This window comes from Stegodyphus dumicola, chromosome 2 (genome assembly GCF_044657685.1).
Source record: "Stegodyphus dumicola isolate Sdum_Otavi_A_Nest chromosome 2, ASM4465768v1".
NCBI classification, from domain to species: Eukaryota; Metazoa; Arthropoda; class Arachnida; order Araneae; family Eresidae; genus Stegodyphus; species Stegodyphus dumicola.
In genome coordinates this window covers 207726653-207750323 of record NC_140769.1, presented here as the reverse complement: position 1 = coordinate 207750323, position 23671 = coordinate 207726653, and the positions used below count along the sequence as shown (strand labels likewise).

Sequence of the window (23671 nt, the reverse complement as noted above, 5' to 3'; positions counted from 1 at the left end):
GGTGTCCGAATTAACGACTTTTGACTGTATAATATGTTTTATTTATAATTTTAAAATTTTCAAGTGTTTGAAATACAAAAAATGTATATTATCTGAAGGGCGAAAGTTTAGCCATACACTTCCTGTTATAACTACAAAACTTGCACTGATTCCTGCATGGATCTAACTTTACAATACTTTCATATCTCAATTGAAAGGTTGTATGCAAATATAGGTAAGTTTTGTGTAATATACTTCAAAGACTAGCCGAAATAGGTTGAAACTTGTGTTAATAGAAAATACACAGTGTTTAAATATATATTCAATATCAGTGGATCAATTAAAAAATATTAAAAAAAAATTCTGGTGGCACTATCTGAAATTTGCACCAGAATTTACTGTCATCCTCCACAACTTGTCTTTACCTCCATGTAAATAAAGTGATTGAATTCTTTTAATTCATATTCTAATACCTAATTTTTAAAAACAACACAGGCAACTTTTATGAAACTCAACTTTTTGGCAAAATTTAAGATGCAGTATTGAAATATAGGGGAAAAAAAAACAGCATGTCATTTCAGAAAAAGTTTGATTTTGTGTCATATACCTGTGCTATATAAAAACTATGCATCCTATGCTCCATTTCGAGACATGAAAAATGCAAGTTGGTTTTCATCAATTGGCACAGCAGAACATGCTCAATATGGAATTTTCCTATTTTTTTGACACAGTGTACAAAGCCATTGGAGTAAATTTCTGACCTTATTTTCCCCAATAAGGAGACAGCCATTGAAATTCAGCATTACTGTGAGATGCAGTCAAAAGTGATCGATAGTACAATTGGATATTTTTCCTTGCAGCAGCCATTCTGAAATTTTGAGGCCCACTGCTTATTGATGCCTTTCTTTTGCAAAATTTCATGAGAGACCTTCAAGATGGAGTACATGAAATTTTACTTTGAATTTATCAATGGCTTCATTTCTAGCTATATATAACATATGCAGTTTTATGGACTAAAGGACAAAGCCGCATCTGCAAAATAGCATGCTTAAAAGTAAAAACTGAGAAAGCTTGGAGCTATATATTACAGCCTATTATTTAAAAATAGGCATTTTGAGACTTAACCCTTTTGCCGTCCTCTCCTGTCTGTGAAAATGTCTCCCCCAGCGGCCGTCTATTTTTCGTAGTGTGTAATGTTTTCTCTGTACATCATAACTTTCGTAGTGGATAAATGTCAATGAATATTAATTAAAATAAATAAATGGAAAAATAATATCTTTGCTTATTTCTAACAGCAGGATAATTTGATAACATCTGTTCCAGGCGGTCTACTCCTCCCATTATGTTGTAATCTTTTACAATTATTGGTTTTTTTAACAGTTCTTTTCAGTGTCCCAACATCAATCATTGAGTTATTATGGACTGTACTCATCAAATGTATATCCTTCTTGTCTTTCCAATTCACAACCTCATTCTTTCTCTTTCTCTGCGGAGTAGATGTAGAAGCCATCTCTCACTGTCTTGTATCTTATGTAAAATGGTGTGAATATTCATAAAACCCGGGGCAAATTCAATTAGAAATAGAATGCCTGATTAGTACTGCCCTCTAGGAGGTATTAGAACAAATAAAATAAAAACTTAAACAAGTAAACATTTAGAAAGCATTTTAAAGTGTAGAAGAACGACGCTTATAGCGCGTTACGGATGACGAAGAGGTTAACAGCCCTCCGTATTTGCCATGACAACACAAGTTGTTATGAGTTATTAAAAGTATCATATTTAAATCTTTCCAATTTAAATTACAATGGCAATATAATTCTAGATGCATTAACATGAAGGACATATTTATACAAATCTATATGATTATCTAAACAAAAGCATTACTAATTCTTTTTTATGTTAAATTTAAATATATTAATTAGTAAATAAATATTACATACCCTTATGAGACGATACTTTGGCTCAAATTTTTTTGCATAATCTAATGTGTCATATATAAGAGCAAAACCGGAAGATTTGCCGCCACCAAACTGCGTCCTAAAACCAAAACAAAATATGACATCTGGTGTAGTTTTGTACAATTTAGCTAATTTTTCTCGGATTTCTGTTTTTGGAACTGATCCCTTTCCAGGATGAATAACATCTACAACCTATTAAAAAAAAAAAAAAAAAAAAAAAAAAAAAAAAAATTATGACTTGGCAACAGAACTAGCAACATTACTCACATCTATCTTAGCTGAATCTGTCATTTTGAAAGATAAGTAATTCTAGAAATGAAATACAGTCGAAAGTATAATCCGGAGTCGTCGGGACTTCGACGATTCCGGATTTTAGATCATTAGTTTAAATCTGGCAAGATGGCATGCAGAAATTATAAAATTAAAAATATGAAACCGTAATTTATGAAATAAAGAGCAATTATGATCTAAAGGGTATCAAAATTTACAAAAAAAAAAAAAAAAAAAGCTTAATATTTATTTGTTTACCTTATTAAACATTTCTTTCAAGATCGCATGCGTAAAGCATACATTACGCATAGTTGAAATTAGAAAATTGCAACCAGAAAACTATTTGATGTGTATTCGTGATATTTATAATGATGAGGAATTTGATTTAAATCATATCAAAGACGGAGTACATCGAGATGAAATACTACATTTAGTAAGCCAAATAAAATAAAAACATCTGCCCTGAAGATAAGGATACTGCTGACAGATCAACTTCCAATTCATTGCGTGTAAAAACTGCTTACCCATAAAAAGATATCACACTTTTGAATTCAAGATACAGCATGTGATGATTTTCAGCAATTAAAAAAAAAAAAAAAAAGAGGCCCCCCCCCCTTGGATCAGAAAACTGGAAAGAAAAAAGGGAGGAAGTCCAACCAAGAAGAGGTTAAGGTTAGTTATAGAAAAACTTTTATCTCCATATGATCTTATTAAAAAACAGTAACTATTTAGCATTTTATTTATTATTGCTTCAGATATCTTCACTGTAGCACACTAGCAGAATAGTCTACACTTTCAATTAGATCTCGTAACAGCTTAAACCTAGGTAGATCCTGCGCATATTTCTTACCACATCCGATAGACTACTTGTTCAAAACACGCCAGCTTACAAAGAAAATGCCATACCATAAATATATGACAGATGCAACTGCTAAAGCAAACTGCAGAACATACAGAGGTCCCCCCTTGGGTTAGAAAACTGCAGCAAGATATCAGAAGCATTAAAATTTCTGGCAAATCAAATGTTAACATAAGAAGACAACCCGCATGTGAAGAAATAATAATTGTAAGAAGTGCATATCATTAGTGTTAAATAAGAATAAGAAGCATATTAACCCTTTAAGCGTGCTTGACGAACTCACCTCGTCATCGTCCCCACTGCAGTGCATGCGCAGGAGCAAACGCTACACGCTTAAAGGGTTAATGCTCATAAGATGTCATGATGTGCTATTTTCCCAAACTGATGCGATTCATGAAAGATTTCACTCTAGGTCAGCAGGAGATTTGCCTTCCACTCATCTACTGAAAAGGCTATCCTCAACAGCAAGATATCATAATTGTTTAAAAAGGTATCACATCATAACTGCTGAATAAAAGAATGCAACACTCTGTGAAGAAAAACAACTAGTCTGACTTCATGGAGCCACGCTGCAACTAACATCACAAGCCACTTAGTCCTAGTCTGGACACTGCCGCGATGGAAGACCAGATCTTTTTTTGTGACCTACTGGACAAAGAGAGAGTCTTGTGCCATTATCTCAATCATTACAGAGATCGACGTATCGGAAATTTTTCCACCAGCTGAGTAGATGCCGTTTAAGAGCTAAACTTAAGATGGTTTTTGAAAGTGAACGAAATGAATTTTTTAATTTCTTAAGATTTGCAAAAAATTTGAGTGTTTCGCGATAGAAATAATACAATTGATGCTGACGATTCTACTTTTATTGGATATTTCGACTTACCAAACCTATAGCATGGAACCTTATGAATAAATTAAGGCCATACTTTACTGGAGCATCCAGATCAAAATCTTCTGAATTATAGGTAAGGAATTATTCGCTTGTTTTCATATCTGCATGACATAGGCTTCTGGCTATTGATAAGCAATTTCTTAATTTTAGTGAAAATAATATATTTGGTGTTTTCCTTTATCACGTATAAAGAAGGAGTGCATATTTTAAATTTAAAATTGTAATTTTTAAACTAATGTACTTAATTTCATATTTTGATGAGTAATTTGTAAATTTTATGTTTTAAATCATAATGTATTTCCCTCCGCTTTTATTTTAGGTCGTAGCATATAAATATGTAATATATTAACAAATGCATTAAAAATGTGCAATATATATTCAAATTATGCACATCCTAAATTCAACACTCATATTAAATTGCTTCGAATTAAAAAAATCTGTTTAAGTAGTTTTAATTGTATATGTCGATATGAATGTCAGCTTTCAGTAGTTTTTAGAATCTCCTGTATACTTCAAGTTAAAATTCTTGTAAATATTTTAATACATGATTTATAATTAGTTATCAGATTTTTTATGTGGTCTGCTTTAAGATATCACATTAGTTTTGTGTAATTTTTATTCATATTAAAAAAGTGTTTGGTTTTGGTTTTATGTGATTACTGCAAAACCTTGAGGGTTATCTGCTTAAGGTGAGAGTTGCCTCTGTGGAAGATTTTTTTAAGGGAAACTAGCTCTTATACACTTAACACATGGGAAAAACCATGAAAACGCTCATGTAGCCAGCTCGTTCGCGGGATTCGAACTACCAGTTTTCAGCAATTTTACCGCTTCACCGCTGGTGGGATGGACTTAAAAGAGTACAAATAGGAATATGTACTGCAATTTCTTTCACTGCATATGTTAATATATTTATAACAGTTAGATATACATATATGTATATATAGTTATTTATTTAAAAAAAAATTTTGTGTGCTTTAAATATTTATGTTTATGGAAGTTACCACAGATATATTTGTAATGATGCCCATGCAACCAGCCCGTTAGCGAGATTCAAACCTCGGACAGAACTACCAGTGTTCAGCGATTTTACCGCTTGTCCACTGGTAGGATCGATTTAAAAAAGGTAGATACAGGAAAATGTACTGAAATTTCTTTCACTACATACGTTAATATATTTATAATACAGTTATATATATGTATTTATTTAAAACAGGCTTTGTGTGCCTTAATCTTCTTTGCTTCAAGAAGTTACCAGAGATATGTTGGTAATGACAGATATGTAGGGCTGAGTCATAAAGATGTCAGTTGGTGTATTTGAGAAGTTACAGATGCTATTTGTTCTGGTATTTTCACCAAATGGATAAAATTTACAGTAAAGAGAAGTTTTCAACAAAACAAAATCAAATTAGGATTCAGTTGAAAGTTTGGATTTCCTGGTGTCATAGGTGCTGTAGATGGTACCCATGTATCTATAATGCACCTAATGACAAGGAAGAATGCCAAGGTTACCTATAGAAGCAGAAAATTTTGGCAATTGCTTAATGTGCAGTTATGTAATTTTTCCTTCCATTTTATATAATATATAAATACACCTGTGTATGTGCATTTATATGAAAGATATGTTCTGTGACTTAACCAATAGTTATATATATTATTTTCCTTTGTACTACTTTTGTTAAAATTTTTTATCACTAGTAAATTGTTTTTTAATGCATCATTCTAAAGTTTTCTGCTTATTGATATTTACAATACAGTCAAAAAGTCGTTAATTCGGACACCCATAACCCGGACCTCAAAGCTAAAAACTTTCTGCGCATATGCGTGTGCGCAGGTGAAGAATACGTTTTCGCCTGCGCATTTAATGTATAACGGAAGGTGTAAGCTAAAATTATCTATTTCAGTTAATGTTAATGATTGCGTTGTTCCTTAACCCCTTAGCCCGTGTCTTACACGGGCGATAGTTTCCGGCAAATTTGCACATGTCCGTGTCTCACACGGGCGCCTTTGTATCTCGTGTTATTTTATTTCTAATGCTTGTCTGAGATCCGTTCCAGTAAAAATAAATAGGCTAGATTATAATTAAACTTATTTGACATAGATGGCACCACTCTTCAGCATTTTTCTTGTGTAAACCACGTGGCGCATTTTGATGATTAGCTATAAGTTTGCTAGGAATTCTTTGCTATAAAGTAGTCGTTTGGTGTGGAAAAGGTAATATATCCATTTTTATTACGTAAATATAATAAAAGTAAGCAGTTAACTGCAAATTATATTACTAAGTGTTTTTGTAATTTTAAAAAAGTTATCTGATAATGAGCGACTCTGACGATGACAATTTATCAGACAGTTTCGGCGATGAGAGTGATGATTTCTTGAGTGATGGAAGTGAATCGGAAGATAATGACAACGAGATTTTGGATATAGCAAGGAATTGGTATCAAATTAGTATAAATCAACCAAACGTTGCACCACCGAGATTTCGATTTGAAGCTAACCCTGGCTGTTATGCATATATATTGATTATGCAAGAAAAAAAATAGGTGATTTTTTGACCGAAAATTAGAAATTAATCTGTGCCTTAAGGGGTTAATCTTCGAATTGGATCCCGCTTATTATTTTTTGCAGACGGTAAGAGCAATTTTATAAAAGTAAACTTGAACTTTCTATTATGTCAAATAGAATTTCTGATGCTGGAACTTCCAAAGGATCTACAAAACGAAAGTATGTTTCAATGTCCAACAAACAAAAAGTGGAATTGCTGCAAAAAATAAATAAAGACATGAAGAATGTGACAGAGAGGTTAGTGAAAACGAAAAAATTTCGATTGACAAGTTAGTCGGTATTCTCGGCACAGCAATTAATGGGACTTGAACAGCGGAACTTTGTAACTGAACAAGAAATTATGTCTTTTTATAGAATTAAAGAGAAAGTATTATCACATAAAATGAAGCAACTTAAACAACTTACATTGAGAGAAATGTTTAATAAAGTAAACAAATAAATATTAAGCTTTTTTTTGTAAATTTTGATACCCTTTAGATCATAATTGTTCTTTATTTCATAAATTACGGTTTCATATTTTTAATTTTAGAATTTCTGCATGCCATCTTATGAGATTTAAATTGATGATCTATAATCCAGAATCGCAGAAGTCCCGACGAGTCCGGATTAATGACTTTTTACTGTACATAGTATATCTGTAGTTATGTGATAATTATAAATATGTATAAAATGATTGATATAATCATCAATTGCTAAAAAATTTAAATTCTGAATATTAAACATGCATATGCGATGCTACATTTCAATGATTTGATTTATGACAATGTTGCATAACCTTTTAAGACAAAAAAACTTTAATCATAAAATTCATCTTAATAGTTTACAAACATGTAACCTTTTAGAAAATTTCCTTTTTGCAAAAGATCATATGTGAAATTATGCTCACGTTTCTTCACTTATCTGCAGTTTTGAAAATGTCATTTCTTTCTGCATATAACCCTTCCCATTTATCTTTCCTGTGCTTTTTACCAAATGTGCATCAAGTTGACCGCTTAACAGTTGCGGATTTCTTTAAAAAATTTCACCATACTTGAACTAGTCAGTTAATTTTTTTTTCCTACCACATCCTCAGTGATAAGCACGTACGAAACAGAACTTTTAACAACAAACTAACTCCATTCGTGAGCCTTGAGCAATGTAGAGGTGAGAGAGACTGGTTGCTATGCAATAAACGTCACTTCTGCTTCATTTTTAGCTGATGGAGTTTGAAGAAATCAGACTTGCTTTTCCGTTTGCTGTTGAGTGGAAAGAGAATTCCAATTGGTTTTTCAACATCCATCTCGACCGGTATCCCAACTAGACCCCTTAGATACAGTTATATGCAGTCAAGGTATCATAGCCTGTACCAATACAATATCTTCTAAATGCAATTTTGTAACAGGATAAAGCACACCTACACACCCTTCAGATAAGATTTAACATCTTGCAAAATCTTGCAACCTTAGCCAATTCAATCTCCAAGACATAACCAAGATGTTGACTAAACTTTCTCTTAACTCCTACAAAACAAACGACTGTAAACTGGAAAAAAAAAATTTTATGTACCATATGCCAAAACATTTATTGAATTCATGCTACATCGGGTTTGAAAATACACTGCCCAAAATGAAGATTCTTACAATATTTTCCAATTATTTTATATTTTAAGCCATTAGAACTCTGATTGGAGATGAAATAAATCTTATTATTGGTTATGCTCCTGTTTGCTTACAGTTCTAGAGCATTCCTTTATAATGTGGCCTTTACTCTATCAAGCAATGTAGCACTTATTCATACAAACACTGTTAATTATTTTCAAAAGCTACAAGGACAGGGTAAAAGAACATGACGCCTGTAACATAAAAGCTACCCCCTAAAAAAAAACAACAGATTTCACGCATTTATTTGATAATATTCATAGCTACTAAAGAAAAAATACTATTATAGCACAGGCTGAGCAATCCCAAAAAGAAATTTATCAGGGTCATCAAATGTAGTTGTATGTGAAACTGTTTTCAAAACAAAATTTATGTGACTAGATCAAAGCCTGTACAGTGACTCTTTAAACTAATAAGCTACAAGAAACACCTACACATGTTTATTTAGCAACATTAAAGGTTACTATAGAAAAATAATCCTTCACGAGTAGGTAACAGCTGCCAATTAAGCATTTTCTACCTGACGTAAAAAGAGTATAAAAGAAATAAGCTACAGCAAAGGGGAATAAGAATCCAAAAAACGTAATGGCTTAAAAATAGTACTCGAATACAGAAAAATAATTCTGAAGTAGTAGGACACAGTTGCCAATTATGAATATTTTTTTTTTTTTTTTTTTTTTCCTGTTAGGAAAAAGTATAACAGAAAAGGGCTACAGCAAAGGGAGAAAAAAACCAAAAAAGCAAAGGGCTTTAAATGAAATACTCAACTGGAATGTTTCAGAACAATGTCTATACATGATTAAAATTAAGGCTGTTATGTATAATGACTCTTGTAAACCAATAAGCTACAAGAAACGCCTATATATGTTTATTTAGCAACATTTAAGGTTACCGCAGGAAAATAATTTTTCAGCAGTAGGACACAGTTGCCAATTAAGCATTTTTCTACCTGCTGTTAAAGAAATGAGCTACAGCAAATAGGAATAAAACTAGAAAAAATGTAATGGCTTTAAAATACTTGACTACAGAAAAATAATTCTTAAGTAGTAGGACATAGCTGCCAATCAAGCATCTTTTTTTCTTCTGTTAAAGGAAAAAGTATAATAGAAAAGAGATAGAGCAAAGAGAGTGGGAAAAAAAGGTAAGGGCTTTAAATAAATGTACTCGACTGGAACTTTCAGAATTATCTATACGTGATTACATTAAGGCTGTTATGTATAATGACTCTTGTAAACCAATAAGCTACAAGAAACGCCTATACATGTTAATTTAGCAACATTTAAGGTTACTACAGAAAAATAATTCTTCGGTAGTAGGACACAGTTGCCAATTAAGCACCTTCTACCTGCTGTTAAAGAAAGACTATACAAGGAATAAGCTACAGTAAAGGGGAATAAAAATAAAAAAAAAGTACTTGCCTACAGAAAAATAAATCTTAAGTAGTAGGACACAGTTGCCAGTTAAGCATCTTTTTTTTTCTGTTAAGGAAAAAGTATAACAGAAAAGAGCTAGTGCAAAGGGGGGGGGGAACGAAAAAAGCTGAGGGCTTTAAACGAAATACTCAACTGGAACGTTTCATCTATATGTGATTAAAATTAAGGCTGTTGGAACGTTTCAGAACAATATCTATATGTGATTAAAATTAAGGCTGTTACGTATAATGACTCTTGTAAACCAATAAGCTACAAGAAACGCCTATACATGTTAATTTAGCAACATTTAAGGTTACTACAGAAAAATAATTTTTCAGCAGTAGGACACAGTTGCCAATTAAGCATTTTTTACCTGCTGTTAACGAGTATAAAAGAAAAGCGCTACAGCAAAGGAGGAAAAAAATCCAAAATAAAAGTGTAACGGCTTTAAATAAAGAACTCCACTGCAGAAAAGTACTTCTTAAGTAGTAGGACAAAGCTGCCAATTAAGCACATTTTTTTAATTAAGGAAAAAGTACAAGAGGAAAGCGGGGAAGCCAAAGGCTTTAAATAAAGTACTCAGCTCGAAAACATTTTCAGGATACCCAATATGTAATTAGATTAAAGCTGTTACGTATAATGACTCTTGTAAACCAATGAGCTACAAGAAACGCCTATACATGTTTATTTAGCAACATTTAAGGTTACCGCAGAAAAATAATTCTTCAGCAGTAGGACACAGTTGCCAATTAAGCATTTTTCTACCTGCTGTTAAAGAAAGAGTACAAAAGAAATGAGCTACAGCAAATAGGAATAAAACTAGAAAAAATGTAATGGCTTTAAAATACTTGACTACAGAAAAATAATTCTTAACTAGTAGGACATAGCTGCCAATCAAGCATCTTTTTTTCTTCCGTTAAAGGAAAAAGTATGATAGAAAAGAGATAGAGCAAAGGGAGGGGAAAAAAAAGGTAAAGGCTTTAAATAAATGTACTCGACTGGAACTTTCAGAATTATCTATACGTGATTACATTAAAGCTGTTATGTATAATGACTCTTGTAAACCAATAAGCTACAAGAAACGCCTATACATGTTAATTTAGCAACATTTAAGGTTACTACAGAAAAATAATTCTTTGGTAGTAGGACACAGTTGCCAATTAAGCACCTTCTACCTGCTGTTAAAGAAAAGACTATACATGGAATAAGCTACAGTAAAGGGGAATAAAAATAATAATAAAAAAAAAGTACTTGCCTACAGAAAAATAAATCTTAAGTAGTAGGACACAGTTGCCAGTTAAGCATCTTTTTTTTTTTTTTTTCGTGTTAAGGAAAAAGTATAACAGAAAAGAGCTGGTGCAAGGGGGGGAACCAAAAAAGCAAAGGGCTTTAAATGAAATACTCAACTGGAACGTTTCAGAACAATATCTATATGTGATTAAAATTAAGGCTGTTACGAATAATGACTCTTGTAAACCAGTATGCTACAAGAAACGCCTATACATATTTCTTTAGCAACATTTAAGGTCACCACAGAAAAATAATTCTGTGACAGTAGGACACAGTTGCCAACTAAGCACGTTCTACCTGCAGTTAAAGAAAGAGTATACAAGGAAAGAGCTACAGCAAAAGGGAATAAAAAAAAAAAAAAAAAAAGACTTGCCTACAGAAAAATAATTCTTAGGCAGTAGGACACAGTTGCTAGTTAAGCACCTTTTTTTTTTTCTTCTGTTAAGGAAAAAGTATAACAGAAAAGAGCTTACAGCAAAGGGGAGAAAAAACGAAAAAAAAAAAAAAAAATAAGGGCTTTAAATGAAATACTCAACTGGATCCTTTCAGAACAACATCTATAAGTGATTAAATTTAAGGCTGTTATGTATAATGACTCTTGTAAACCAATAAGCTTCAAGAAACGCCTATACATGTTAATTTAGGAACATTTAAGGTTACTATCGAAAAATAATTATTCAGCAGTTGGATGCTGTTGCCGATTAAGCATTTTCCACCTGCTGTTACAGAAACAGTATAAAAGAAGAGCTGCAGCAAAGGGGAATAAAAATCCAAGGAAAAAAGAAAGTAACAGCTTTAAATAAAAGAACTCCACTACAGAAAAAAAAATTCTTAAGTAGTAAGACACAGTTGCCAATTCAGAATCTTTTTTCCCCCCTTCTGTTAAGGAAAAAGTATAACAGAAAACAGCTTACAGCAAAGGGGAGAAAAAACGAAAAAAGCAAGGGCTTTAAACGAAATACTCAACTTGATCATTTCCAAACAACATCCATAAGTGATTAAATTTAAGGCTGTTATGTATAATGATTCTTGTAAACCAATAAGCTTCAAGAAACGCTTATACATGTTAATTTAGCAACACTTAAGGTTACTGCAGAAAAATAATTCTTCGACAGTAGGACACAGTTGCCAATTAAGCACCTTCCACCTGCTGTTAAAGAAAGGGTATACAAGGAAAGAGCTACAGCAAAGGGGAATAAAAAAAAAATAATAATAATAATAATTAAAAAAAAAAATCTGTAATGTTTCAGATTTTAAATTACGTCCAAAAGGGCATTTTTTAACATTTTGTGTGTTACCTTCTTTATTAAATATCATGTTCCTCGCACTTAAACCATAAGATCCAGTGCAACAGCAATATCGCAAAATAGTTTTAAAACGAGCATATCTTTAGAATTTCCGATACAGAGACTCACGCACTGGAGATAAAAATGTTTTTTCTGCACAACGTTGCCATTGCTCGCTTTGAAATCCTTGAGTTTGTTAATCAAAAATTCGTCAAAGTTTTAAAAAATAGGAAATCGATCAAAAAACAAATTTCAAATTTGGTCTTCCACATGCTCATATTCGTTGGAGGATTACGTTATTCAAAATTCGATGACTATGTACCGTTGTTTTATCACAATACAAGAAATATACATACATTTATGCAGATTTTTCATTATTTAATTTCTTCAAATATAATGCAGGACTCTAACATTTTGTGGCAACAGTTTGAAAAGTGAACCGACATTTATGAGTCCGACGCAAAATGCCAAAACGAAACTAATAGTCCTTCGGCATTCAAATCCCTTTGGGCTAAAAAAAAAAAAAAAAAAAAAAAAGGGTACTCGCCTACAGAGAAATAATTCTTAAGTAGTAGGACACAGTTGCCAATTAAGCATTTTTTTTTTTGTTAAGGAAAACGTATAAGAGAAAGGGGGGAAAAAACCAAAGGCTTTAAATGAAGTACTCGGCTGGAAAAAATTTTCAGAACACCTAATATGTGATTAGATTAAGGCTGTTATGTATAACGACTCTTGGAAACCAATAATTCTTAAGTAGTAGGACACAGTTGCCAGTTAAGCATTTTTTTTTTTTATGTTAAGGAAAAAATATAACAAGAAAAGAGCTAGTGCAAAGGGCTTTAAATAAAATACTCAACTGGAACGTTTCAGATAAATATCTATATGTGATTAAAATTAAGGCTGTTACATATAATGACTCTTGTAAACCAATAAGCTACAAGAAACGCCTATACATGTTAATTTAGCAACATTTAAGGTTACTACAGAAAAATGATTTTTCAGCAGTAGGACACAGTTGCCAATTAAGCATTTTTTACCTGCTGTTAACGAGTATAAAAGAAAAGAGCTACAGCAAAGGAGAAAAAAATCCCAAATAAAACTGTAAGGGCTTTAAATAAAGAACTCCACCGCCGAAAATTAATTCTTAAGCAGTAGGACAAAGCTGCCAATTAAGCACCTTTTTTAATTAAGGAAAAAGTATAGCAGGGAAGGGGGGGGAAGCCAAAGGCTTTAAATTAAGTACTCGGCTCGAAAAAATTTTCAGGACACCTGATATGTGATTAGATTAAGGCTGTTACGTATAATGACTCTTGTAAACCAATAAGCTACAAGAAACGCCTATACATGTTAATTTAGCAACATTTAAGGTTACTACAGAAAAATAATTTTTCAGCAGTAGGACACAGTTGCCAATTAAGCATTTTTTACCTGCTGTTAACGAGTATAAAAGAAAAGCGCTACAGCAAAGGAGGAAAAAAATCCAAAATAAAAGTGTAACGGCTTTAAATAAAGAACTCCACTGCAGAAAAGTACTTCTTAAGTAGTAGGACAAAGCTGCCAATTAAGCACATTTTTTTAATTAAGGAAAAAGTACAAGAGGAAAGCGGGGAAGCCAAAGGCTTTAAATAAAGTACTCAGCTCGAAAACATTTTCAGGATACCCAATATGTAATTAGATTAAAGCTGTTACGTATAATGACTCTTGTAAACCAATGAGCTACAAGAAACGCCTATACATGTTTATTTAGCAACATTTAAGGTTACCGCAGAAAAATAATTCTTCAGCAGTAGGACACAGTTGCCAATTAAGCATTTTTCTACCTGCTGTTAAAGAAAGAGTACAAAAGAAATGAGCTACAGCAAATAGGAATAAAACTAGAAAAAATGTAATGGCTTTAAAATACTTGACTACAGAAAAATAATTCTTAACTAGTAGGACATAGCTGCCAATCAAGCATCTTTTTTTCTTCCGTTAAAGGAAAAAGTATGATAGAAAAGAGATAGAGCAAAGGGAGGGGAAAAAAAAGGTAAAGGCTTTAAATAAATGTACTCGACTGGAACTTTCAGAATTATCTATACGTGATTACATTAAAGCTGTTATGTATAATGACTCTTGTAAACCAATAAGCTACAAGAAACGCCTATACATGTTAATTTAGCAACATTTAAGGTTACTACAGAAAAATAATTCTTTGGTAGTAGGACACAGTTGCCAATTAAGCACCTTCTACCTGCTGTTAAAGAAAAGACTATACATGGAATAAGCTACAGTAAAGGGGAATAAAAATAATAATAATAAAAAAGTACTTGCCTACAGAAAAATAAATCTTAAGTAGTAGGACACAGTTGCCAGTTAAGCATCTTTTTTTTTTTTTTTTCGTGTTAAGGAAAAAGTATAACAGAAAAGAGCTGGTGCAAGGGGGGGAACCAAAAAAGCAAAGGGCTTTAAATGAAATACTCAACTGGAACGTTTCAGAACAATATCTATATGTGATTAAAATTAAGGCTGTTACGAATAATGACTCTTGTAAACCAGTATGCTACAAGAAACGCCTATACATATTTCTTTAGCAACATTTAAGGTCACCACAGAAAAATAATTCTGTGACAGTAGGACACAGTTGCCAACTAAGCACGTTCTACCTGCAGTTAAAGAAAGAGTATACAAGGAAAGAGCTACAGCAAAAGGGAATAAAAAAAAAAAAAAAAAAAGACTTGCCTACAGAAAAATAATTCTTAGGCAGTAGGACACAGTTGCTAGTTAAGCACCTTTTTTTTTTTCTTCTGTTAAGGAAAAAGTATAACAGAAAAGAGCTTACAGCAAAGGGGAGAAAAAACGAAAAAAAAAAAAAAAAAAAAATAAGGGCTTTAAATGAAATACTCAACTGGATCCTTTCAGAACAACATCTATAAGTGATTAAATTTAAGGCTGTTATGTATAATGACTCTTGTAAACCAATAAGCTTCAAGAAACGCCTATACATGTTAATTTAGGAACATTTAAGGTTACTATCGAAAAATAATTATTCAGCAGTTGGATGCTGTTGCCGATTAAGCATTTTCCACCTGCTGTTACAGAAACAGTATAAAAGAAGAGCTGCAGCAAAGGGGAATAAAAATCCAAGGAAAAAAGAAAGTAACAGCTTTAAATAAAAGAACTCCACTACAGAAAAAAAAATTCTTAAGTAGTAAGACACAGTTGCCAATTCAGAATCTTTTTTCCCCCCTTCTGTTAAGGAAAAAGTATAACAGAAAACAGCTTACAGCAAAGGGGAGAAAAAACGAAAAAAGCAAGGGCTTTAAACGAAATACTCAACTTGATCATTTCCAAACAACATCCAATAAGTGATTAAATTTAAGGCTGTTATGTATAATGATTCTTGTAAACCAATAAGCTTCAAGAACGCTTATACATGTTAATTTAGCAACACTTAAGGTTACTGCAGAAAAATAATTCTTCGACAGTAGGACACAGTTGCCAATTAAGCACCTTCCACCTGCTGTTAAAGAAAGGGTATACAAGGAAAGAGCTACAGCAAAGGGGAATAAAAAAAAAATAATAATAATAATAATTAAAAAAAAAAATCTGTAATGTTTCAGATTTTAAATTACGTCCAAAAGGGCATTTTTTAACATTTTGTGTGTTACCTTCTTTATTAAATATCATGTTCCTCGCACTTAAACCATAAGATCCAGTGCAACAGCAATATCGCAAAATAGTTTTTAAACGAGCATATCTTTAGAATTTCCGATACAGAGACTCACGCACTGGAGATAAAAATGTTTTTCTGCACAACGTTGCCATTGCTCGCTTTGAAATCCTTGAGTTTGTTAATCAAAAATTCGTCAAAGTTTTAAAAAATAGGAAATCGATCAAAAACAAATTTCAAATTTGGTCTTCCACATGCTCATATTCGTTGGAGGATTACGTTATTCAAAATTCGATGACTATGTACCGTTGTTTTATCACAATACAAGAAATATACATACATTTATGCAGATTTTTCATTATTTAATTTCTTCAAATATAATGCAGGACTCTAACATTTTGTGGCAACAGTTTGAAAAGTGAACCGACATTTATGAGTCCGACGCAAAATGCCAAAACGAAACTAATAGTCCTTCGGCATTCAAATCCCTTTGGGCTAAAAAAAAAAAAAAAAAAAAAAGGGTACTCGCCTACAGAGAAATAATTCTTAAGTAGTAGGACACAGTTGCCAATTAAGCATTTTTTTTTTTGTTAAGGAAAACGTATAAGAGAAAGGGGGGAAAAACCAAAGGCTTTAAATGAAGTACTCGGCTGGAAAAAATTTTCAGAACACCTAATATGTGATTAGATTAAGGCTGTTATGTATAACGACTCTTGGAAACCAATAATTCTTAAGTAGTAGGACACAGTTGCCAGTTAAGCATTTTTTTTTTTTATGTTAAGGAAAAAATATAACAAGAAAAGAGCTAGTGCAAAGGGCTTTAAATAAAATACTCAACTGGAACGTTTCAGATAAATATCTATATGTGATTAAAATTAAGGCTGTTACATATAATGACTCTTGTAAACCAATAAGCTACAAGAAACGCCTATACATGTTAATTTAGCAACATTTAAGGTTACTACAGAAAAATGATTTTTCAGCAGTAGGACACAGTTGCCAATTAAGCATTTTTTACCTGCTGTTAACGAGTATAAAAGAAAAGAGCTACAGCAAAGGAGAAAAAAATCCCAAATAAAAGTGTAAGGGCTTTAAATAAAGAACTCCACCGCCGAAAATTAATTCTTAAGCAGTAGGACAAAGCTGCCAATTAAGCACCTTTTTTAATTAAGGAAAAAGTATAGCAGGGAAGGGGGGGGAAGCCAAAGGCTTTAAATTAAGTACTCGGCTCGAAAAAATTTTCAGGACACCTGATATGTGATTAGATTAAGGCTGTTACGTATAATGACTCTTGTAAACCAATAAGCTACAAGAAACGCCTATACATGTTAATTTAGCAACATTTAAGGTTACTACAGAAAAATAATTTTTCAGCAGTAGGACACAGTTGCCAATTAAGCATTTTTTACCTGCTGTTAACGAGTATAAAAGAAAAGCGCTACAGCAAAGGAGGAAAAAAATCCAAAATAAAAGTGTAACGGCTTTAAATAAAGAACTCCACTGCAGAAAAGTACTTCTTAAGTAGTAGGACAAAGCTGCCAATTAAGCACATTTTTTTAATTAAGGAAAAAGTACAAGAGGAAAGCGGGGAAGCCAAAGGCTTTAAATAAAGTACTCAGCTCGAAAACATTTTCAGGATACCCAATATGTAATTAGATTAAAGCTGTTACGTATAATGACTCTTGTAAACCAATGAGCTACAAGAAACGCCTATACATGTTTATTTAGCAACATTTAAGGTTACCGCAGAAAAATAATTCTTCAGCAGTAGGACACAGTTGCCAATTAAGCATTTTTCTACCTGCTGTTAAAGAAAGAGTACAAAAGAAATGAGCTACAGCAAATAGGAATAAAACTAGAAAAAATGTAATGGCTTTAAAATACTTGACTACAGAAAAATAATTCTTAACTAGTAGGACATAGCTGCCAATCAAGCATCTTTTTTTCTTCCGTTAAAGGAAAAAGTATGATAGAAAAGAGATAGAGCAAAGGGAGGGGAAAAAAAAGGTAAAGGCTTTAAATAAATGTACTCGACTGGAACTTTCAGAATTATCTATACGTGATTACATTAAAGCTGTTATGTATAATGACTCTTGTAAACCAATAAGCTACAAGAAACGCCTATACATGTTAATTTAGCAACATTTAAGGTTACTACAGAAAAATAATTCTTTGGTAGTAGGACACAGTTGCCAATTAAGCACCTTCTACCTGCTGTTAAAGAAAAGACTATACATGGAATAAGCTACAGTAAAGGGGAATAAAAATAATAATAAAAAAAAAGTACTTGCCTACAGAAAAATAAATCTTAAGTAGTAGGACACAGTTGCCAGTTAAGCATCTTTTTTTTTTTTTTTTCGTGTTAAGGAAAAAGTATAACAGAAAAGAGCTGGTGCAAGGGGGGGAACCAAAAAAGCAAAGGGCTTTAAATGAAATACTCAACTGGAACGTTTCAGAACAATATCTATATGTGATTAAAATTAAGGCTGTTACGAATAATGACTCTTGTAAACCAGTATGCTACAAGAAACGCCTATACATATTTCTTTAGCAACATTTAAGGTCACCACAGAAAAATAATTCTGTGACAGTAGGACACAGTTGCCAACTAAGCACGTTCTACCTGCAGTTAAAGAAAGAGTATACAAGGAAAGAGCTACAGCAAAAGGGAATAAAAAAAAAAAAAAAAAAAGACTTGCCTACAGAAAAATAATTCTTAGGCAGTAGGACACAGTTGCTAGTTAAGCACCTTTTTTTTTTTCTTCTGTTAAGGAAAAAGTATAACAGAAAAGAGCTTACAGCAAAGGGGAGAAAAAACGAAAAAAAAAAAAAAAAATAAGGGCTTTAAATGAAATACTCAACTGGATCCTTTCAGAACAACATCTATAAGTGATTAAATTTAAGGCTGTTATGTATAATGACTCTTGTAAACCAATAAGCTTCAAGAAACGCCTATACATGTTAATTTAGGAACATTTAAGGTTACTATCGAAAAATAATTATTCAGCAGTTGGATGCTGTTGCCGATTAAGCATTTTCCACCTGCTGTTACAGAAACAGTATAAAAGAAGAGCTGCAGCAAAGGGGAATAAAAATCCAAGGAAAAAAGAAAGTAACAGCTTTAAATAAAAGAACTCCACTACAGAAAAAAAAATTCTTAAGTAGTAAGACACAGTTGCCAATTCAGAATCTTTTTTCCCCCCTTCTGTTAAGGAAAAAGTATAACAGAAAACAGCTTACAGCAAAGGGGAGAAAAAACGAAAAAAGCAAGGGCTTTAAACGAAATACTCAACTTGATCATTTCCAAACAACATCCATAAGTGATTAAATTTAAGGCTGTTATGTATAATGATTCTTGTAAACCAATAAGCTTCAAGAAACGCTTATACATGTTAATTTAGCAACACTTAAGGTTACTGCAGAAAAATAATTCTTCGACAGTAGGACACAGTTGCCAATTAAGCACCTTCCACCTGCTGTTAAAGAAAGGGTATACAAGGAAAGAGCTACAGCAAAGGGGAATAAAAAAAAAATAATAATAATAATAATTAAAAAAAAAAATCTGTAATGTTTCAGATTTTAAATTACGTCCAAAAGGGCATTTTTTAACATTTTGTGTGTTACCTTCTTTATTAAATATCATGTTCCTCGCACTTAAACCATAAGATCCAGTGCAACAGCAATATCGCAAAATAGTTTTAAAACGAGCATATCTTTAGAATTTCCGATACAGAGACTCACGCACTGGAGATAAAAATGTTTTTTCTGCACAACGTTGCCATTGCTCGCTTTGAAATCCTTGAGTTTGTTAATCAAAAATTCGTCAAAGTTTTAAAAAATAGGAAATCGATCAAAAAACAAATTTCAAATTTGGTCTTCCACATGCTCATATTCGTTGGAGGATTACGTTATTCAAAATTCGATGACTATGTACCGTTGTTTTATCACAATACAAGAAATATACATACATTTATGCAGATTTTTCATTATTTAATTTCTTCAAATATAATGCAGGACTCTAACATTTTGTGGCAACAGTTTGAAAAGTGAACCGACATTTATGAGTCCGACGCAAAATGCCAAAACGAAACTAATAGTCCTTCGGCATTCAAATCCCTTTGGGCTAAAAAAAAAAAAAAAAAAAAAAAAGGGTACTCGCCTACAGAGAAATAATTCTTAAGTAGTAGGACACAGTTGCCAATTAAGCATTTTTTTTTTTGTTAAGGAAAACGTATAAGAGAAAGGGGGGAAAAAACCAAAGGCTTTAAATGAAGTACTCGGCTGGAAAAAATTTTCAGAACACCTAATATGTGATTAGATTAAGGCTGTTATGTATAACGACTCTTGGAAACCAATAATTCTTAAGTAGTAGGACACAGTTGCCAGTTAAGCATTTTTTTTTTTTATGTTAAGGAAAAAATATAACAAGAAAAGAGCTAGTGCAAAGGGCTTTAAATAAAATACTCAACTGGAACGTTTCAGATAAATATCTATATGTGATTAAAATTAAGGCTGTTACATATAATGACTCTTGTAAACCAATAAGCTACAAGAAACGCCTATACATGTTAATTTAGCAACATTTAAGGTTACTACAGAAAAATGATTTTTCAGCAGTAGGACACAGTTGCCAATTAAGCATTTTTTACCTGCTGTTAACGAGTATAAAAGAAAAGAGCTACAGCAAAGGAGAAAAAAATCCCAAATAAAACTGTAAGGGCTTTAAATAAAGAACTCCACCGCCGAAAATTAATTCTTAAGCAGTAGGACAAAGCTGCCAATTAAGCACCTTTTTTAATTAAGGAAAAAGTATAGCAGGGAAGGGGGGGGAAGCCAAAGGCTTTAAATTAAGTACTCGGCTCGAAAAAATTTTCAGGACACCTGATATGTGATTAGATTAAGGCTGTTACGTATAATGACTCTTGTAAACCAATAAGCTACAAGAAACGCCTATACATGTTAATTTAGCAACATTTAAGGTTACTACAGAAAAATAATTTTTCAGCAGTAGGACACAGTTGCCAATTAAGCATTTTTTACCTGCTGTTAACGAGTATAAAAGAAAAGCGCTACAGCAAAGGAGGAAAAAAATCCAAAATAAAAGTGTAACGGCTTTAAATAAAGAACTCCACTGCAGAAAAGTACTTCTTAAGTAGTAGGACAAAGCTGCCAATTAAGCACATTTTTTTAATTAAGGAAAAAGTACAAGAGGAAAGCGGGGAAGCCAAAGGCTTTAAATAAAGTACTCAGCTCGAAAACATTTTCAGGATACCCAATATGTAATTAGATTAAAGCTGTTACGTATAATGACTCTTGTAAACCAATGAGCTACAAGAAACGCCTATACATGTTTATTTAGCAACATTTAAGGTTACCGCAGAAAAATAATTCTTCAGCAGTAGGACACAGTTGCCAATTAAGCATTTTTCTACCTGCTGTTAAAGAAAGAGTACAAAAGAAATGAGCTACAGCAAATAGGAATAAAACTAGAAAAAATGTAATGGCTTTAAAATACTTGACTACAGAAAAATAATTCTTAACTAGTAGGACATAGCTGCCAATCAAGCATCTTTTTTTCTTCCGTTAAAGGAAAAAGTATGATAGAAAAGAGATAGAGCAAAGGGAGGGGAAAAAAAAGGTAAAGGCTTTAAATAAATGTACTCGACTGGAACTTTCAGAATTATCTATACGTGATTACATTAAAGCTGTTATGTATAATGACTCTTGTAAACCAATAAGCTACAAGAAACGCCTATACATGTTAATTTAGCAACATTTAAGGTTACTACAGAAAAATAATTCTTTGGTAGTAGGACACAGTTGCCAATTAAGCACCTTCTACCTGCTGTTAAAGAAAAGACTATACATGGAATAAGCTACAGTAAAGGGGAATAAAAATAATAATAATAAAAAAGTACTTGCCTACAGAAAAATAAATCTTAAGTAGTAGGACACAGTTGCCAGTTAAGCATCTTTTTTTTTTTTTTTTCGTGTTAAGGAAAAAGTATAACAGAAAAGAGCTGGTGCAAGGGGGGGAACCAAAAAAGCAAAGGGCTTTAAATGAAATACTCAACTGGAACGTTTCAGAACAATATCTATATGTGATTAAAATTAAGGCTGTTACGAATAATGACTCTTGTAAACCAGTATGCTACAAGAAACGCCTATACATATTTCTTTAGCAACATTTAAGGTCACCACAGAAAAATAATTCTGTGACAGTAGGACACAGTTGCCAACTAAGCACGTTCTACCTGCAGTTAAAGAAAGAGTATACAAGGAAAGAGCTACAGCAAAAGGGAATAAAAAAAAAAAAAAAAAAAGACTTGCCTACAGAAAAATAATTCTTAGGCAGTAGGACACAGTTGCTAGTTAAGCACCTTTTTTTTTTTCTTCTGTTAAGGAAAAAGTATAACAGAAAAGAGCTTACAGCAAAGGGGAGAAAAAACGAAAAAAAAAAAAAAAAAAAAATAAGGGCTTTAAATGAAATACTCAACTGGATCCTTTCAGAACAACATCTATAAGTGATTAAATTTAAGGCTGTTATGTATAATGACTCTTGTAAACCAATAAGCTTCAAGAAACGCCTATACATGTTAATTTAGGAACATTTAAGGTTACTATCGAAAAATAATTATTCAGCAGTTGGATGCTGTTGCCGATTAAGCATTTTCCACCTGCTGTTACAGAAACAGTATAAAAGAAGAGCTGCAGCAAAGGGGAATAAAAATCCAAGGAAAAAAGAAAGTAACAGCTTTAAATAAAAGAACTCCACTACAGAAAAAAAAATTCTTAAGTAGTAAGACACAGTTGCCAATTCAGAATCTTTTTTCCCCCCTTCTGTTAAGGAAAAAGTATAACAGAAAACAGCTTACAGCAAAGGGGAGAAAAAACGAAAAAAGCAAGGGCTTTAAACGAAATACTCAACTTGATCATTTCCAAACAACATCCATAAGTGATTAAATTTAAGGCTGTTATGTATAATGATTCTTGTAAACCAATAAGCTTCAAGAAACGCTTATACATGTTAATTTAGCAACACTTAAGGTTACTGCAGAAAAATAATTCTTCGACAGTAGGACACAGTTGCCAATTAAGCACCTTCCACCTGCTGTTAAAGAAAGGGTATACAAGGAAAGAGCTACAGCAAAGGGGAATAAAAAAAAAATAATAATAATAATAATTAAAAAAAAAAATCTGTAATGTTTCAGATTTTAAATTACGTCCAAAAGGGCATTTTTTAACATTTTGTGTGTTACCTTCTTTATTAAATATCATGTTCCTCGCACTTAAACCATAAGATCCAGTGCAACAGCAATATCGCAAAATAGTTTTAAAACGAGCATATCTTTAGAATTTCCGATACAGAGACTCACGCACTGGAGATAAAAATGTTTTTTCTGCACAACGTTGCCATTGCTCGCTTTGAAATCCTTGAGTTTGTTAATCAAAAATTCGTCAAAGTTTTAAAAAATAGGAAATCGATCAAAAAACAAATTTCAAATTTGGTCTTCCACATGCTCATATTCGTTGGAGGATTACGTTATTCAAAATTCGATGACTATGTACCGTTGTTTTATCACAATACAAGAAATATACATACATTTATGCAGATTTTTCATTATTTAATTTCTTCAAATATAATGCAGGACTCTAACATTTTGTGGCAACAGTTTGAAAAGTGAACCGACATTTATGAGTCCGACGCAAAATGCCAAAACGAAACTAATAGTCCTTCGGCATTCAAATCCCTTTGGGCTAAAAAAAAAAAAAAAAAAAAAAAGGGTACTCGCCTACAGAGAAATAATTCTTAAGTAGTAGGACACAGTTGCCAATTAAGCATTTTTTTTTTTGTTAAGGAAAACGTATAAGAGAAA

The 23671-nt window shown here is 32.3% G+C and overlaps 1 protein-coding gene across 3 annotated transcripts in view; it reads right to left on the bottom strand.

Annotated features, from left to right (window-relative positions):
* Positions 1–23671, bottom strand: part of RpS24 (ribosomal protein S24) — a 46528-nt gene that overhangs the window by 3742 nt on the left and 19115 nt on the right. For all 3 annotated transcript variants that reach the window (XM_085811668.1, XM_085811669.1, XM_085811670.1), the window contains one exon: positions 1920–2129. In XM_085811668.1, the coding sequence (XP_085667794.1) occupies positions 1920–2129 (210 nt within the window). The remainder of the gene's footprint in view (positions 1–1919; positions 2130–23671) is intronic.